Source organism: Magnolia sinica, chromosome 3 (genome assembly GCF_029962835.1).
Source record: "Magnolia sinica isolate HGM2019 chromosome 3, MsV1, whole genome shotgun sequence".
NCBI classification, from domain to species: domain Eukaryota; kingdom Viridiplantae; phylum Streptophyta; class Magnoliopsida; order Magnoliales; family Magnoliaceae; genus Magnolia; species Magnolia sinica.
The window spans coordinates 68,758,703-68,778,986 of NC_080575.1; the positions used below are offsets into that span (position 1 = coordinate 68,758,703).

Sequence of the window (20,284 nt, forward strand, 5' to 3'; positions counted from 1 at the left end):
ACTCTTGCTCAATAAGTCCACATATCAATGCTGTACATCTCTGGGATCATCACTAGGGTCCAGTACACTCTACACGCGATCACCCCCCACTGGACGCGTAACCATGCAAGTGGAAGAGACATCACTATTTGCCTGGCTAGTAGTCAGCCAATATCTACCCGACACGTCAATAACGGACCTATTTACAAGCTGGTCAAACTCAGCCTAACTATGCCCCCTACCCTCGGGCAGGTAAGGCCACACCCCTTTCCAATTGACCACAACACAGTGGGAGATGCGGCCTACTAGTATTCAGTACTCGGGCACTCATATGTCACTCGGTCTAGACATTGGAGCATCCTTTGGTACCTAGAGGGTTAAGGAATTTTCACCTAGGGACATCTATGGCACCTCGATGCTAGTAACAGATTTCTGATGTCCTATCTAGCCATTCATGATATGCCTGTGGAGGTTATGACCTTGATGTCACTAGAGCGTATAGCAATCACACCACACAATGTAAGATGCATGAGTCATACAATCCAGTCATGCATCAATCCTACGCATACCATGCACTCATGTGGGCAACTCCGTCTCTTTGGGAGTCCCATAAACAACCTACCCTATTGCATATGCAATGGTCAATCACATCTCATAACAAACATGCGGATGATGCATATGGGCATGTACCATGATGCTATGCAGTCACATACTTATAATCAGTATCGATAACCGGCACGGCCTAAAAGAAGGTTACAATGTGGACATTTAACCATCATTACCCATCAATGTGGACATTTAACTAACATTGCTCCCAACGAGTGGCCCATATAGAGCCAAACGTATAGTGGACCCATGGCCTCACATAAGGGCCTAATATACATTACCATGGGCCTTACTCAAGGATTTAATACTCATAACGATGGGCCTCACTCATGGGCCACATATGCATCACATTGGCCTCACTCACGGGCCTCATATACATCACATCGGGCCTCGTCATATGGGTCTCACATACATCAGATGGGCCGTAATACATGGACCTTATATACATCAAATGAGCCACACTATATGGGTCTCATATACATCAAATGGGCCACGTCTCATGGGCCTCAAACACATTATAATGGGCCGCACACATGGGCTTCATACACATTACAGTGGGCTGCATCACATGGGCCTGATATGCATCAAGTGGGCCGCATCGCATGGCCCTAATACACATCACAATGGGTTGCTCACACGAGCTAATATACATCACAGTGGACAGCACCAAATAGGCCACATATACCTCATATTGGGCCTCACATAAGGGCCCCATACACAACATAATGGGCCTCACCAAATGGGTCACAAATATATCACATTGGGCCGCACATAGAGGCCTCATATACATCGCAATGGGCCCTCATTACATGGGCCGCTCATACATCATATTGGGCCTCAAACATGGGTGTATAGACATCACAATGGGCCTCATTACATGGGCTTGATATACATCAAGATGGGTCCATCGTCCTAGCTGGACCATTTACACCATTCATCTATTATTAGAGATCATTTTAGAGCAGTACCCACAAAAATGAATAATATCGGAAGATTATTTAGACCATACCACAAATAGCAGTGGAGATAATGATTTCCACCGTTTAAAAGTCCCAGGGGCCACCATAACATTTATTTCCCATCCAATCTGTTCATCAGGTCACCGAAACCTGTATTAAGAGGAAAAACAAGTTTCACATTGATCCAAAACTTTTGCGTTACTAAAAGGATTCAATGGTATCCGTTCAACCCCCCACTCATAATTGCAGTATGGTCCACTTGATAGGTAGATCTGTCTTATTTTTAGTCTCAAGCCTTAAGACAAGCTCACTATCTAGATGGATGGCTGGACATACAACATTGCATCAAGGTGGGCCCCACTGTGGATGGACGGTGTACAGATACAAGACATACATCCGATGGGGGTCCACCTAGATGGACGTTCTGGATGATCAAACCCAGACGTCAATACACCAGCTAGTATAGCTGATGTGTGGTAGACCAGCCAATTTGCATCCATTATCAAGGTAGGCCCCACGTGTAGCGTATGTCCCATCGTCCAAGCAATGGACAATGTGGCTGCCCACGTACATCATGGTAGGCCCCAGAGAACTTGGTGATGTTAATACAATAGCTACCATGTAGCTAGTGTAAACTTACAACACTAGGCATGGTAAGTGGGTCCCACATGGGGCCCACATATAATATTTTATTATATAATATATGAAATGAAGGGGGGTACTCCAGCCAACCACAATAGGTGGGTCCCACATGGGGCCCACCACATATATCTATAGTGTTATACACACACACACACACAATCTTATATATTATTATTATTATTATTATTATTATTATTATTATATATTAATATATAAATCAAACATCCAGCACTGGAAGTCCATTGATGGACAGTCTGGACACAACGTCCACTGATGGACAGCCTGGACACAATGTCCATTGATGAACGGCCTGGACACAACGTCCATTGATGGATGGTCAGGACATGACGTCCATTGATGGATGACCAGGATAAAATATATAAATCATGGTGGTTCAGGGCTAGCAAAATGGACAGACAGCGTAGATCTACACATCATCAAGGTGGGTCCACATGTGTGGCCCACCAAAACTTTGGATCAAGCAGATATTTGTGTTTTTCATTTGTCCAGGCCTACTAGAGGCTGGACGGTGCCAGCTCCAGCAGTTAGGCCCAATCAAGCCAGGGTCCACAGATGGACGGCTTGGTAAGATACATGCATCTAGGTGGGGTCCACGTCAGTGTGGCCCACTAGCCTTGAGGCAGACTGATATTTATGTTTTTCCTTCAATCAAGTCTGTCTAAATGGACCACCGGTGGGCCCACTTAGTGGACGACATGGATAAAATACATTCATCATCAGGTGGGCCACACATCAAGAGAGAGAGAGAGAGATCGGTGTAGTGGAGGGACCCTACCACTATAAGCCCCTCATAAATAATACATACATCAAGTGGGTCCCATCATAAGTGGGCCCTTAAATGGAAATCAACGATGGATCACCCACCTATTGGCCTTCTTTTTGGTCCCTTGGCTTCCTTAGCTCCTATGCTCAACCTTTGACGGTGGGTGATGAAGTTTTGATGGTTGGATGGTGAGATGTGGGGGGTAGGGAAGTGGGCCACACCTAGCTTCTCCTTGGGAGGCTTGAATGTTGGATTCTCTTGGGTTGCTTGGGAGTGAAGAGAGAGAATGAGAGTGAGAGAGAAGTGATGGGATGAAAAGGTGATGTAGTGATGGGTGTAAGGAAGGGATAGGTGTAGAGAGAGAGAGAGAGTTGACTTTGAGAATGGGAGAGAGATGGGTTACTTGTACTTGACTTTTACTTGTGATAGGAGGTGTACTTGACTTTGATTGATGGATTGATGTAATGTTTACGGTAGAGATTCTCTTGGGAATTGCAACACGTAGCGTTTTCCTCAAAATAAACGCGGGCCCACAACTCCTGGACAGGGTATCGCATCGGTACTCGAGACGCGGCATTAGAACCGTGGCGATAGCACAGTCGCTAGGATACAAGTCTCGGGTCCATCCGACATAGATAATGTAACGCCCTGAAAATCGGGGGTCAAGCATAACTCAGCTCCCGAGTTTCAAAACATCACTTATGCAACATATGTAATGATGAATGTATGTTGTCTACATTAGTGCATAAAACATGAGGTAGATTAAGCCAAAACTGCAAACATAACCCAGGGACAGGTCAAATATGCAAGCAGAAGACTAAAAACATATATATATATATATATATATATATATCAATATAAGTCCCTGAGATATGTATGCTCTGCCAGGTCAATTTACAAGTGTTTGTCTCAAAATACAAGTATCAAAATGACATAAACCATTACAAAAATAGCCCTGAATCCCCGAAGCTCAGAACACGGCTCACTGGCACCTGCCTGAGACTGCATGAAGGAGAATGCCTCCTCATCATCGTAATAGACCGACTCTACCTCAGAAGCATCGTCATCACCTGCAGCTGAGACAGAGTCTGGTTGGTGTGTGCAACACCATCCCAGAACGTGGGAGTGAGTGATCAACTCAGTGGAACAATAAGGCAAAGGTTAACATGTTATTAATTCGGTCAAGCAGTAATGATAAAGCAGAACAATCAAACATGTCCTAATTACTCTTGTTAATGCAAGGATGTATGTAGAATGATGCATGCCCTCACCTGTACACCCTCAGTGTCTTCATCTTACGTTACGCATGACATCACTTCAAGTGCTCCACCTCTTCCAAGCACATGCATTGCGGTGCATGAACATGATTACCAAGTTGTTATTAGTCCTTTTCATACAACAGGATTGGAAAGCTAAGGTACCTTCCTCATATCAATTTCCACACAGTGATCCATTCTAGGGTCGTCAGCCCTAGACAATCTCAGACGATCATATGGTTTTAGGTCGCTGCAAAGGGCTCGTCACCAATCAATGCACGCCTATCATACCCTCGTTACTACTCTAAGGCTCGTTGCCGTAATGCAGTATCCAGGTATGCTCGAAGTCACTACAAAGGGCTCGTCACCAATCAATGTAGGCCGACAGCACGAATATAGTGTCTCATACCACCATAATCGGCTCACGAGTTTGGTTGCTCACTGGTCACTACGGGGAGGCTCGTCACCCCAGCGTAGGCCGACAGCTCGACCACGGTGTCCCATACCACCATGCCCGGCTCATGAGTCTTAGCGGATCGAGGTACCATGGTTAACGGGATTTGCACTGGTAAGTTTGGTACCTTAGGTTCAAGCAGTAACGTCCAAACATAGTGAACATACAATAGGGCCAATCGGGTTACTTGACGAGCTCGACTAGTACGAGCGCACGTCAAGTTGATCGACATGAAGTGCATAAACACTCCGTTTGGCCAAACCACTATCGACAACCGAAGTACGGCTTGGATTTGTCAGGCACGTCCCGTGTGGCGAAACAACGTCAGCCACCAAATCGGGATCTGTTACCAATTACCTGGACTATATCATAGTCCCAACCACATTCAATCATGATGAATATTCATATGAGACAATCAAAGCAGTAATGGATCCATAATTCAAATCATACAATCATATGAGCATGTTGTGAAGTGCAACACAAACATGATTTCACACACATTCATTTCATAAATAAAACAAACATCATAATCTAACGTACATGGAGGAAATCATACACATAATTAAGGTAACCGAGATTCGTATCTCAATCCTCATACAAGCACTCCTTAGTAACAACTAGCTCATTCAGACGTTTCTACAAACACTTAGACTACATACGTCATCATATATGTTGTATGTTGATTACACATGTATTAGACCAAATCCTTTCACTAGGGAGTTGCCCCGTATACCACACGCATGTACCCACGGTAGATAATCATGGCATGCATGAATCCGGGTTCCATATTCATTTAATCATTTTCACAAACACTTGGGCTACACACTTTAACATATATAACGTATATTGGCCGTGATGTGATTTAGGGAAAGTCCTTTCGCTAAGGAGTTGTCACATATATAACAAACATATATCCACGACAAATACTTATGTTAGGCACAGATCCAAATTCCATACATATTCAAACATCTCAACATATTCATAGAATATACTATATTCAACATAGTTCATATATGATTGTAAAGCGAAACAGACGACTCATTTTGCATGTGAAATAGCACCCACGTCAGTTATAAATCATTAACTGACATTGAAAGCCTTGAAAACCATAACCTATACATTTATAGTCCACACCTTACGCCGTTAGACACGTAACGGGTTCAGTTTAGACACTAAGTCCTCATCTACAGCACCAGAATAACCTATAACAGGGAATAGGTTAGCTATTCTATCATCTATTCTATTTGAGTCACTACAATAGGTTAGGGTTAGGATTCCTTACCCAAGTACATTGTCAGAAATGCCGGATTTGCGATACGGACATGGTAAACAAGTGCGTGGAGCGATGGGATGGAATCCCAGGAAGAAGCACCTACTCTCTCTCTCACTTTCTCTATCTTTCCTTCTCTCTTTCTTAGCTAGGGTTAGGAAATTCGTATGGAATAGAGAGTGAGGGATATAAGGTCTTTATATAGGCCTAACATTGATGAAAATAGCCCCAGGGCCAAGGTATACTTAGGTTATAACCGAATCGGGCCTATTCCGATCCAACGGAGCACTTTCGGTGGTCCTTTCTCCGCGTGCAGTTGGACTTAAGCTCACTGACCATGGATCTAGGTCAGGCTGAGTTTTCGTACCGATCGGATTTACAGATCAGCCGTGGCGGACCACACTCAATTCAACGGTCACCGAAACTCGATCAGGTCCACCGACACTTAGACATGTCTGGGCCATCTTCCCTGATTCTAGGGTGAAATGGGGTCAGAATCCAATGGTCAGAACGCTTAGAATCGGCACGCCGGCGACATGACTTAGATTTCATAAATTATATTTAATTTCTAAATAGATTCACCTTTCTCACACTCTTTACTCCGGACTCAAGGAAATCGTCTCAGGACATCATCTGGACTTAATTTTCGAGGTGATTGTCAAGTCCAAGTAGGCGGTCATAATTGTCTAAGTTTATCGCTATCGGACTTTCAACGTGCGGTCCAGGTCCGAAACAAAGTTTCACGATGCTTCCAAGAGCAGTTGGGTTTAGAGATTGATCCTAGATTTCTAGATAACGTAGCATTAGTAGTCCTACTCATTTTGGGTCTTGTAGTTCATATTTAAAGTGGTTCAAGCTAATTTTACTGATTGTTCAGTTTAGTACTTAACCAAATTCTACCCTAATTATGGCAGAATACGGTCCTAGGGCCATTCTATGCCCCGCTTTTGGTACTTATAGTTATTATATTATTTTAATTATTTTTTTAGTAGTTCATCATTAATTTTACCATGTCTCCACCAAATTTCATGAGATTTTCTGTTGTAGAAAAATTCTCAAAATTCCAAAAGCAGCAGCTGTCCAACAAGTGATTTTTGGATAATTTTCACAACAACTTACTTTAAACTATATTAAATATTTTATTATATTTTTTTTACATATTTTTATATAAAACTAAACTCATTTATCTTCAATCTAGTTTTTGAATCACATAAATCGGAGTTATAATGAGGGAGATATGATTTTTCAAAGTTGGATAAAATGTGTAGAGAAATGCAGAAAATGGGTTGCCCAAACCGCTGTACGGACGAGGCCTCGCCAAAACGGCGAGCCCCTCGCTACTCACTAGAAATATGGGTGAGGGCTCACCCCAGGGGAGATGTCCTCCCCCCCGGGGGTTGCCGGAAACATGTGGGACCCACCCTGGGTCCCCCCAAATTAAGTCATTTGGGCCCACGAGTCCGTGTGAGGCATTTTCGGGTCCAATTTACAAACTGGAATGAGTTTATTGGACATGTAATATTTGATTTTGGGGTAGGAGATGCTAATCTATCCAAATAATCTATTTATTTTGTTATATTCTAAAATTTTAAGGGTCAAAAACCCATTTTGTCCATTTATTTACTATTTATGGTAAGTTTTAGTTTTAGTATTGTTCTTCATCATTTATACCCTAGGATTGGTATGTATTATGAATGTTCTTAGAAAATTTTAAAGGATAGGATAGTGAAAGGTGAAATTTTGAAGGAAAAGGGTTAAGAGGGGACTTTACGCTTTGGGATTGAGCTTTAAGAGTGTTATGTTTGACCCATGCCTTAGGACGTCTAACTCTAGGTTGGCAAAAATCTGGGGTGTTACAGATAAACAAGATGCGACTTAGGATCATGCGTAAATGCCTATTACAAGTCACGGGTTGCCGAAATTCGACCGGGAGGACCGCGAAATCCTAAGGAATGGTACGGACTGGGATACAGGTCTTACAATAACCCTCAAGATTTATCACATCATCAAGATAATTAAGCATAGTTAACAAAGGCAATGTATAACAAATATTACATAATGATTATCATGGAAATCAGATAAGGTTCATCAGATACATATTCATTAAATAAATTTCACAAAGATGATCTTATTTAAATGCATGAATGCATGCACATGCTCACAGACCTTGGGATGCACATCCAGCTGGTAAAAAGTTGCCCAAGGAGAACTAGTCACCTGGAAAAGACTATACAATGAAATCACCCAAGGAGAACTAGCCATCCGAAAAAGTACTCAAGGGTATGCCCAAGGAGAACTAGACACCTAGAAAAGACTATGCAATAAGGTCGCCTAAGGAGAACTAGCCACGCGAAAAAGTACTCAAAGGTACACCCAAGGAGAACTAGGTACTCGGAAAAGACAGTATGTCATGAAAATGCATGATTAGCCTAACCATTATTATTCCAATTTCAAATAATCATTTTAAGAAAGCTTAAAGGTCACTATGGGGAGTTTGTCACCCATCATAGGCCGATAGCTCAAGCATAGTGTCCTATTCCACCATCCCTACCTCATAAGGCTGACAAATATAATGTTTTAAGGGTAGGACTCTCCAACTAGTGGCCAATCATTATCCAACAAGTGGAACTTACCACCGCAATGTTATATAAAATAATCCCTTAAAGCCACGTGGGGCGGTTATTCCATAAAAGCCGCAAGGGCCAAATATTACACCTAATGGTGTGATAAAAAAGGATTATTCCCTAAAAACCATGTAGGCACAAATGATACACAAGGTGGTAAGTCCATAACAAGGAAATTTCATTTAATCTATTTGGCAGAAAGGCCACTAGTTCAAGGACTTCCACAAACACCATAAAATAACCGCAAGTGGCAAAACTAGCCAAGCACACTGTCAAAAGTAATTGTATATGTAAAGTGGAATATTTGAGACCTATCACATGTTCATGTTTGAATATAAATCTAACCATAAGTCATTATAAAGAATTACTCAATTAGAAACTAGCATTTATCAACAATTTCACTATGTATTATTTAGGCAAGAGATGAAATAAATGAGTTATGCTAATTATCAAGGAGTAGAAAAGCTTGAAGGGTGATCCTCACCTCTCAAGTCAATTTTTCTCAAGTGTTGTCATAAATTGTACTCTCTCTTAGGATCAGAATCTAACAAAATTTGCAAAATATGTGTGATTAGATTGCTATGTTACACCATAATACGGTTATGATGAAACTTTAGGGTTTCATCATGCAAATTGAATTTAAGATTAGAATTTAGAACTTGAATCCTAATTTTGTGCAGTGAATACAATGACCTTCATAGTAAAAGTATTAATTGATAATTATTAATAATGGTAATTCATGTGTTGATATTAAATATACTAACAATACATAATATTATCATCAAAAAATTATTGTACTAATATTTAATCAGTACTTTAATAATAATACAACAATTACTAATAATATAATAATAACGGGAATAATAACAATAGAAGAGAGATTTTGAAAATCAACTCACTGAGTTGTGAAGCTTGACCCAAATCAACTCAATTCAACTAGGCACTACCCAGCCTCTTTTTATCTTCTTCTTTCTCCTTCCCTTTATTCTTCTTCATACCTCTCCTTACTGACTACTCAGGAAATAAACAGACTCAACTAGACCAACCGAGTCAACTCAGTGGAAGTGAAACAACCATAGTAACCCTGATCTTTCTCTTCCTTTCTTCTTTTCCTTCCTCTCTTACTTTCTCTTTCTTTCACTTGTAGCCCAAAACGACCTGAACTCAGTCCTGGTTCGAGTCTAAGCACCCAACTCGCACTGAGTCACAGCCCAAACTGGACTAAACTCGGTCAAGACTCAGTGCATTAAAGTCTGAGTCTGGCTCTCTCTCTCTCTCATTATTTTCCTCCTTCCTGATCATCGAGTAGGTCTATCACTACCTGGACTCAGCCAGGACTCGGCTCAGACATATCAGACATATCATCTCCCTCTCGATTTCTCTTCTCTTTCTCTGCTTCCTCTTCTTCCTCCATTTCTTCTACCCTTCTTCCTCAGCTTCTCCCTTTTCTCCTCCTCTACCTTCTTTGGCGCTCTAGCTAGTCAGATCACCCAGACATGGCAGCAATCCAAACCGCACCTCTTCTCTCTCTCTCTCTCTCTCTCTCTCTCTCTCTCTCTCTCTCTCTTCTCTTCTTCTCTTTTCTCTCCTTTCTGATCTTCTTCTTTCTTTTCCCCTTCCTTTATGTCCGATAGTCGGAGTTGCACAGACTCAGCTCGACTCACAGTAAACCAGACCGAGTTGACTTGACTCAAAACAGCACCACAAATGGTGCCTTTTTCTTCTCTCTTTGTTTTCCGTTTCTGGATATGGTTGCCCTAAATGGCAACCTTTTATAAGGCTTCTCTAATGTTATTCTAGAGGCTTAGAAAAAGGGCAACTAATCCATGGGATTAGTTACACCTAAGTGCGATTTAATCCGAGCATTACTAACCGATTTCTCTCCTTAAATTGACTGGGATGGATGCATGGCATTGATCTAATGCTAAATTTATTTTTCTGACATCATGGTCCTCCAGATGGATGACCCTGATCAGGAAATGGGCCCCATCACTAGTGATGGGTATCCACGATTGAACAAAGAAGATGACCTTCTCTATAATGACGAATTCTTTATAGTTGGTTAATCTGCTAATCTGGTACGTATAGATGGTGTGGATTTGATCTTAAAACAGTATGGGGTCCATATTTTGGACGAACATTCACAAATCTCAATGGGATTCGGAGTATTGGAGTTGCGACGGCTTTTCATTGCAACGGAAAGCCCTAAAGTGTGGAGAGGAATGGATGGCTAGCATTTACTTGCATTGAGGGTTAGGATTGAGGGAGAATCCCACACATGGGCTACCAACTAAGAAGGAAAATGGATTTGCATTTTTGAAAATGAGGTGTGTGCACAACTCGTCTTGCACTGGATCTCGTGCACACATGGGTGCATAGAAATGAGTGTAAAGAGTTGGGTTTTGGCCAATTTTGAGAGCCTGCCAAGATGAACGGTTTGGATTATTTATCTGATCTTAGATGGTGGCTACATTTCATTGGGAATGAACATTTGTCCATTCACGAGTGATGTGTGCATGCATTGCATGCTCGCACGCATGTAACTATGCTCAAAATTTACCTAAGGTCGGTTGAATCCAAGTTTTGATCATGATGGACCGTTCAGATCAATGGTCCGATCTTAATTGGGGCCCAGCTGATCGAGGTTTGCGGACATAGCCCGTTCGCTCGCTGTTTTAAAAGAAAAAGGGAGGGAAATAACTTCCCTTTTTTAAAAAGCATCGGGTCAACACATAGTTGACCCATTTTTTAGTTTGGTGTATCGTGGGTGCACATACATAAGTGCATATTCAACTCTTTTATGGGGCCCATGGAGGTGTTCTCGGGAAATCTATTCCATTCAACAGTCTTCACAGTTCGTGAACCGACATCTAACCCAAGATGAGGAAAATCAAAAACTCAGGTGGCCCATATCAGGGGGATTATGGCCCTTTTGTGTTGATTTTCATCGATCTGATGGTCGGATTAGTTTCATTTGATTATCAATGGTCCTGAGGATTTTAAAGTCTATCTGGGTGAGTTTTAGCATTTGTTTTATGAGCTAGAGGGTCGTGATTCATAACCTATGGTTACCTCATAATATGTAAAAATATGGTGGTCGATTCGTTCCATGAAACCAAAAACTTGGTGCTCAAGGATTCTAATACGAATTACATGGAATCTAATAGCTAATATGGAGTTGAATAACTAATCTAATATTTGAGAGTGGGGATTTTATCTTATCGAACATCAATTGCTAATGGACTGGTGGATTTGATGACTTAATTCCCAAGATTGAGTTTGTACAACTCAGTTAATTCTAACAAAGTTTTAGAAGATGTTTTAACCCTGTCAAGTTCTTAGAAGTAGGTCCTTTGTGCTTTGATGTGGATTCATTGAGGATGTAATGGTTCATCTCATAAATCAACTGTTTGATGGCTTAATCCGTGGATAATGAGTATTCTTGACAGTTGGATTGTTGTATGATTGAGTATATAGCTTGAGGCTAATTACAAGATTAGCCTTATTTCATGGCTAAGATGAGAATTGTTCATATTGCTTGTATGTTATGCGCATGTCGTACATCCGTGTTTAGATCCACACTTAGGATGGTTGTGCATGATTGTTAGTTGCACCAAGATATAGGTCTAATGGCCAACTATTTATATGATTTAGATTGTCACGAATGTCTTCGTTTGATTGACATGAATTAAGGGAACTAGATTTGTTTTGATTCAGGGTTAACGATCATATAGTACTAAAGTTTCATTTAAGTAGCCCGTAGAGATTTTACGGCTAACTAAGTGATGATGTATGGTAGGTTGTTGTTAACCACGATCTGACAATTGAGATGGGTGGATTAATGGTGGTGGACAGCATAGTTTATGTACGAACCTTCACACAACTATGCTTATTTAGATTATAATAGTAACACCAGAGTATTGGAAAGTATGGGGTGTTACACCTTGTCAGTGGGGGCCTGTAGCCATGTCAATGCCCACTCGGCACGCCGGTAGTGGACCCATTTCAGGGGCTGGTCAAACCTAAACACATTCGCTCTAACTCTTCAGCTATGTGTGGCTGAACCTCTTCTCACCCCACAGCATTGGCGAGAGTCGGGCTTACTATGGTTTTTGGCGCACTTGGTGACCCATGGTATTCGCCCGATCTTGACAATAAGGCTCGAGGGTACCACTTGAGGTTTAAGAAATTTAACCAAGAGGTCTGGGACCCAGTATAAAGAAACTCAAATTTTTGATGTCCATAAATACCAACCACGATGCCGCTGTGATGGTATCATCAATATAACCACGGTGTTATTGTGACGTTCCATCCATCACATAAGATACTTTGATATATACTATGATATACACAAGCACACCATGCAGTATATTTGCACACAAGCAATGATATACATTCACACCATGTATGCACCTAAGGTAGCCCTAATGCTAGTCGGGCTCCTCTCCCATCCACATCCAACCTCGGTTCATGGTCACCTTGGATCAGATGTATGTGCAACATCCACACAAAATGCACCATCATCATCCTGTGACCTCAATATGTACATGCATCCATGCATGATCACACTGCACACAATGTGCACCTCAAGTCCGTGATGTGTGTATATGTATGTGTGTACATAACCCAACATGTGCAACACACTGGGCTAGCCGAAAACTACCACAATGTTGAATAAGTAAAACAGTAGTTTATTGTGCACTCCCTACACATGGTCAAGGAGGCTATGCAAGTGTTTATACCTTCCGCATCACAAGCATGTATAGATCCACTCTATTTTATAGCTAGTTATCAAGCCATCACTTAGCATAACACACAACAAGAATCACATATGGTCTAATCATATTGGTCGTGCCGGCGACACATTCATTGGCATATAAGGATTAAGTGGTCCATCTCATTGGGCTCATAATGAGTTTATGTACAGGTGTCATGCCACCAATCAACACTTAGCACACTTTTAATAATTCCAGGTGGCTCATGAGGTGGCCCCACTTAGTCCTTAGGTTCACATAGGCATAGGCATAGACATGTATTATCATAGTATCCAACCTCCTCCATATATCATCATCATATACACCCTTATTACGCATGTCCTACCATCACAAGCAAAGATAATCACAACCGACACATGAATAATGTTTGTTTTTTATCATAAGCGACTACCTACTAGAATGGATCAATTAGTGGGTTGCCATAACCTACTTGTATGGCTTGTTGGATGGTCCATTTGGTTTCCACAATCAGCCCATTTAAGGGATTTATCATCATCACTTCAAAAATCACAATATCAGTCTGACATACATTCAACATGTGGAGATCACAAACACTTGCCAAAGATGCCCAATTATTGGCCCAAACGAGACTACCACTAATGGGCCCACATGGCATTCACTCAAAATAGGCCTTAACATTTTTGGGCCCACTACTCTAATACCATTGTGAACACATCAATGGAATTCACAAATGGGCTCTATTTGGCCCACAAGGTGGACTCAGCATTCGGCCCAATACACATATCAAGATGGGCCTAATCGAAACCCAATTGGGTCAGGCCCTATAATATGTTGGTCAAGAAGATAGGTGGCGTGGATATCAAAATAGGGCCCGCATGCATCCAGGCGGGGTCCACTGCCACGTTGGGTGTCTAATAGTCATCATGGAATAGAGGTCATTTAATCACCGCTATTTTCTATGGTGCGGTCCACATTAGCTTTGGGTCTATGTGAAAACATCAGCAAGTTGAATGGCCGATAAATATCATAGCGGCACATATGGATTCAATGGTGGACATAGCCATTCACCTAGTTTCAATGGCATGGCCTACCTTAAACTTGGATCTGCTTGATCTACTGAGCCTATCCCTAGGATGATACGAGGAAATGGATGGGTGACCTAGATAAGGCAGGTACGTTATGGTGGGTTATTAGGATTTTTTATTTTATTTTATTTTTTTATGGTAGAGTTCCATTCCCACAATTACAAGTGGCATGGCCCACTCGAACTTCAGTTCGGCTTGATTTTTGAGACCATGGGGTAAAATGGGCTGGCAAGTCAGATGAACGGCAAGGATCTCACATATACATCATGGTGGTGTTACAGTGGGCCTCACATTCATTTGGACAAGAAAAGGGCCATGGATTGGGCATCTCTCGGTGGACAACGTCCAAAGAGGATGTCCCCTTCCTCCTCTCTCTCTTTCTCTATATATATAGAGAGACCATGGTTTCCAACGATGTCCAATGATATACATTCAATCACTACTGTTTCTACAGTGCGCCCCACCCATGCCTGGATCTGATCATCTTTGGACTCATGCTCTAAGAGAAATTGGGAAAACGGATGGCAGGTGTGGATCTAACACATATTTTTTGGTGTGGCCTTCTGTGGGCCCACACCTTTCATTTGTAGGCTCCACAATACAATAGCAGCGATGTTGGATGCTGCGACGTCATTACACACACACACACACACACACACACACACACACACACACACAAACGCAATAAGTGTGGCGTGTGCAGGCTAGTGAGGATCATGTCCAGATGGTCTGGACAAAACAGATATATAGTGTGGGCCGTTGGGCCTGAACAACTGAATCACATAGTCTCTGCATCTAGGTCCTTTGTGATCGTGTAAACTGGTTGGATGGCTGTTAGACATTAAGGTGGGGCCACGATCAGTGGGTCCCACACAAACTCCAAATCAGGTTGATATTTGTGTTTTTCCATCATCTAAGCCATTAAATGCTATAAATGGTCCACATGACATGGTCTCCAAAATAGGGCCCACATCAATGAGTCCCACACCAACATCATAAAGAAGGAAAGAAAGGAATCCAAGAGAAGGGAAGTTGAAGGGGGGTGTACTCACCTTGATGATTAAGATGGATGGTTGAAATGGATGGATGGAGTTGATGATGGCCCACCAAGATCACCTTTCCTTCTCTCTCTCTCTCTCTCTATTGTTGTGGAAAAATGGTGAAATTGTTAAGGAATAGAGGGGTATTTGTAGAGAAATGGTTAAAGTGGGATTATATTAGATCAATGTGATTTTGGTTAGCTTAGTCTAGGATTATGACAATTAATTCATGATTAAGAATTAATAGTGGATTAAAGGGGGCATGGGATGGCATGTATAATGACATCATGCACAAGATGTGGTATAGAGAAGAGTTGAATTGGTGTTATATATGAGAGAGGGGTAGTATGGGAGAGTGATATCACACGCATGGGTAGAGATTCTCTCACCCATGTGTGGTATGGTGCATGTGTGCATAGCATGTGTTGTACACATGTGTGGAATGGAATAGACAACCCCATGTGCACATGATATACAAATGATTCTTCGCAACATATCTCATTAATGGAGCGTCGTACGGACATGCAGGTGGTACATCCACAACCGCGACGATGAGACAGTCGATATGATAGGGGTTTCAATGACTCAGGGTCAGGGTTAGTCGAGCATGTACTACAAATAAACAGTCTGTGGTTGGCCAAAAGAATCAGGTATCGTGCACACATGTACAAAATGGATGGGGTCCTACAGGTTGGCCATCCATCTATTGAATGATTCCACTCGAAGTCTTGATTGCTCTACCTGAGCTTGTGCTTGCTAGGCTTAAGCCATTCCTTGATCCGTGATATTTTAGATTCCTAACTGCATATGACAAAGCCCAATCGATATTATCTCAAGAGGTTCACTATGAGATGAGCATGCTCGATCCCGGTTTGGACAATTGGGCACTGGATTTTATGTTGTCCCTAATCATTCAGATGTTGATTGGACATGCATTTCCTTAGACGAAGGGAATGTAGAAGCTATTGCGAGATCATTAGCCCTAGATAAGCTCCTAGTAACCCTTCGACTCATTAAATTAAACACCCTTATATCGTATCAATATGTTATACTAAATCAAGTATCCCATCGGATGTGCCAAAAACTGTTGCCTCTTCTAATGTTGAATTCAATCACATATTGAATTTGCGAGTGTGCTAGAACCGACTATACAACTCAATTCTAGCTGAGCAACATTGACCCCAAATGCCAAGATAGACAGATACATCAGAACTGAAGTATATGACTGAGATCTGAGAAGACCAGTGTAACGCCCCGACTTTTTAGGACCTGAGAATATGACCCATGTCCCAAAAACCTGAGTGTTAGCTTTAAAGGATGGTCAAATTCGAGTGTATATTTTTTTTCCTTCATCAGAGTAAGCAAATGAGCGTAGTGTGGACAAATCGACATAAAGGAAAATTTCATTATCATTCAAATTTACAAGAAGCTGCCCATAATGACTTATACAAACCAATGTTTCTGAATTTAACAAGTACAAGATTTATAAAAATTTAATACATGAAGAATAGTAGAAAGCATATAAATATATGCCGCAAGATCACGTAGCTCCTCCAGGTAAATACAGCCATGCATCCCTAGCGATCGTACCCTACACCTCATCAAGTCTGAACATACATATCACTAAAGCACCTGTACTACCTGTACTGTTGTATATTTGATGGATGAGTGGCCAACTAAGTGTGAATTCCCCTTAAGATTACACACCGCCGCATTAGGTAAGAAATAATATAAAACATCCAGACAACCAAAATAGAGTAAATGCAGTCTTATTAGATGCATGGATGTATGAATGCAATGATCGACCCGGGCAAAACATCCAGGCGGTCTGTACCTCGGGAAAAACATACAGACGGGCATTAGGGTCGTCACCCAAGAATGAGACTGGTCATCAGCGCAACACTCGGCGTAATCGCACACTACCAGAAAATAGGGCAAAGGCTACGAATAAAAACCGTAGCTAAAAGTCTACGGCTACGGTTAAAATCTGTAGCACGACCGTAGCCATTGGTGCCTTAGCCATAGGTCTAAAAGCTATGGCTACGGATCAAATCTGATGCCATAGAGATAATGGATACGGATTAAATCCATAGTCGTTGCTTCTGTAGTGCTAAAGTATTTATAGCTACGGATTATATCTGTAGCTAAAAGTTTAACAAGAATCGTAGCAATAGGCTGAAATTAGCAACAGCTACGGTTTTTAGATACAAGGCTATGGTTAATAGCCGTAGCCAATAAAACTATAGGTATGGATTAAATCTGTAGCAATATTGTCCGTAGTTTAAAATTATATACAGCTACGGATTTTATCTGTAGCTAAAAGTAGAATGAGAACCATAGCAAAAAGCTGAATTTAGCAAGAGCTAAGGTTTTCAACAAAGAGCTACGGTTAATAGCCGTAGCTAATGTTTATTGTTAATTAAAATTTTAATTAGTAATGGCAGCTCTTACCATTGTAGTACACCCTGATAACTCATATAAGCTAATATAGATAAATACTTCATGGCTAAATCATTCATTCATTCAATTAAGCACAATCATTCATTCATTCAATCAAACACAATAATTCATTTCCATTCACAAAAGTACAATGCCAACATAATAGTTATATGTCTATTTAAAGTTTTCATTAATAGTAAGATCCAATGCCTTCTCGCAGCCAAATAGCTTCTCAACAATCGCAAGTGAAAACTCCATGGATGTGCATCTACTGGTTATCAATTTGCAATCAACTAACACCCTATTCTCAGCTTCACTTTGATCTGAAAGCTTACTGCACATGGATGATCATAAACCTGTTTGATCTGAAGGAGAATCAATGTTATACATTGTCAATCGTTCTTTCAGCTCGAGCACCTCATCATCTTCCTCTTCACTATCAATGGCAGTCGGCATTTTCTGCTGAAAGATCCAAACCAAAAAGGTAATGAGAAGTCCATAAAAATAGGGAGATGCTTGGGAAATAAGAAGTTTCAGGATTTGCAAGCACACATTTCTAGCAGGAGACTTCTTCGGAGCTCCCCTACTTTTGGGTTTTACCCCCTCAGAAACATATCCTATGAAGAGAAAAAGATAACATGCATTGAGATGAATGAAATCTTCAGGAATGGAAAAAATGGTAACTAACAATCCACCCATTTCAGGTTTTAATTTCTATGCTGCCGATTGGCATGTGCGTCCAAACATTGGCTTACTAACAAAGATGATTTTTTATTCATCAGAAAAGAATGATGCCTACCAGTTTTAGCTGTAGTACTAACTGATGCTATAGATTCAACAATAGTATCTGCTTCATTGGCTTTCTTGGTGTTGCTCTTTCTTGGGTTCTTTCCAACTTGTCTAGAAGCCTTAGTGAGAGGCTTGCCTGCCCTACCCTCCATCTGTCTTGTCACCTCCTCCACCTGGGCTTCTTCCTTCTCATGCTCCTGCAGGGATTGAAAATCAGACAAGAAAGACCCAAAAAAATGGAAAGTCAAGTCCTCAAAATTGGGATGAGACGAGACGCACATCAAGTGCCGTAATGAAAGCATCAAGATCTTTCATCCACAGAGACTTCGGAGTTTCCTTCTTCAATTCCTCCACCTCCATTTCTTGCTTTCCCTTTTCAGCTAACAGCTCTTGAACCTTTTCTAGCGTCAAGGTTTCAATCGGCATCAATAGTAGATACTCATAATCACTTGCTCTTGCAACTCTTCCCACCTCCAGTGTCTCTTCATTTTCTTCTATTTCCATTGCCTCGTTGGTATCAACGCCTTTGGTTTTAGGGAATGGTGTGAAACCCTTCTGTTGCAACTCGAGGACTAGATAGCATATTAATGATCTTACTGAGACTGAACATGGCCATCCCAAGACTTGCATTCGACAAGATCGTTACAAAATTTTCCATGATTTGAGGCTTCTTAACACCCCATCTACAGTAAAAAAGATGTTAAAAGAAAATCAGATTCACATGGAAAGAGCAACACATCTAAAATTCAAATCTCTATTGGAAAAAAAAGAAGAAAAAAAAAAAAGAAAACTATAATTCCAAATACCTACTTCCAATTAATGAAGAAAGACTAAAAATCACATCGAAATCCATCGCTCTCCTCGAGGACCTGAAATTCCAAACTCCCAACCTCAAATTCAAGAAAAAAGAGCAAAAGAAGAAAGCTAAATTCAAATCTCTCTAAAAATCTGCAAAACCCTTCACCAATTGTTCTATACAACAGCAATTGTTCAACTAAACCCTTCGAGCTTATATTTTTGTTTAAATGGACCACACCACATGAAATAGATAAAATGAAGTACTACGGTTGAAAATTTCTTGGGGGGCACAAAAGTTTTGGATCAAGCTTATATTTTTGTTTTCCATTCATCCATGTCTATATGATCTTATGAACAGGTTGGATGACAAATAAACATCACTATGGGGCTTAGCAAGGTTTCAATGGTGGAAATCATTATCTCCACTGTTTCCTGTGGTATGATCCACTTGATCTTTGGATATGCTTCAATTTTGGGCTCAACCCCTTAAATTATATGGAAAAACGGATGGACAGAGTGGATAGACCACATACATTCAAGGTGGGTCCAACTGAGTTTCTGAGTAACTCAGTACGATAAGAGCATACTAAGTAACTCAGAACGCAATTCGATTTCCTTAAAATGTCATGTCCACATTCAATTGGAAAAGTCAAACTGCATGTGCAAGATTTTCCAGAGGTGAACTTTGGGAACAAATTCATGATGGCGCCACCAGATGAATGGACAGGGTCACAGAAATGTGGAGGCCAATAGCACCATTGATAGCAAAACCAAAAACACCTTTTTGTTCGGCCAAACATCATCTTTAGTTTCTCACTAAGGA

The 20,284-nt window shown here is 41.1% G+C and overlaps 1 protein-coding gene across 1 annotated transcript; it reads right to left on the reverse strand.

Annotated features, from left to right (window-relative positions):
• Nucleotides 1-3,732: 3,732 nt before the first annotated feature.
• On the reverse strand, nucleotides 3,733-19,193 carry LOC131238918 (DNA topoisomerase 2-like). The gene is made up of 6 exons (XM_058236503.1): nucleotides 18,943-19,193; nucleotides 18,674-18,860; nucleotides 18,427-18,491; nucleotides 18,231-18,336; nucleotides 3,957-4,040; nucleotides 3,733-3,743 (listed from the first exon to the last, which is right to left on the reverse strand). The coding sequence occupies exons 1-6, from the start codon at nucleotides 19,165-19,167 to the stop codon at nucleotides 3,733-3,735; spliced, it is 678 nt and encodes a 225-aa protein (XP_058092486.1). The 5' UTR covers nucleotides 19,168-19,193.
• Between the last annotated feature and the right edge of the window lie 1,091 nt (nucleotides 19,194-20,284).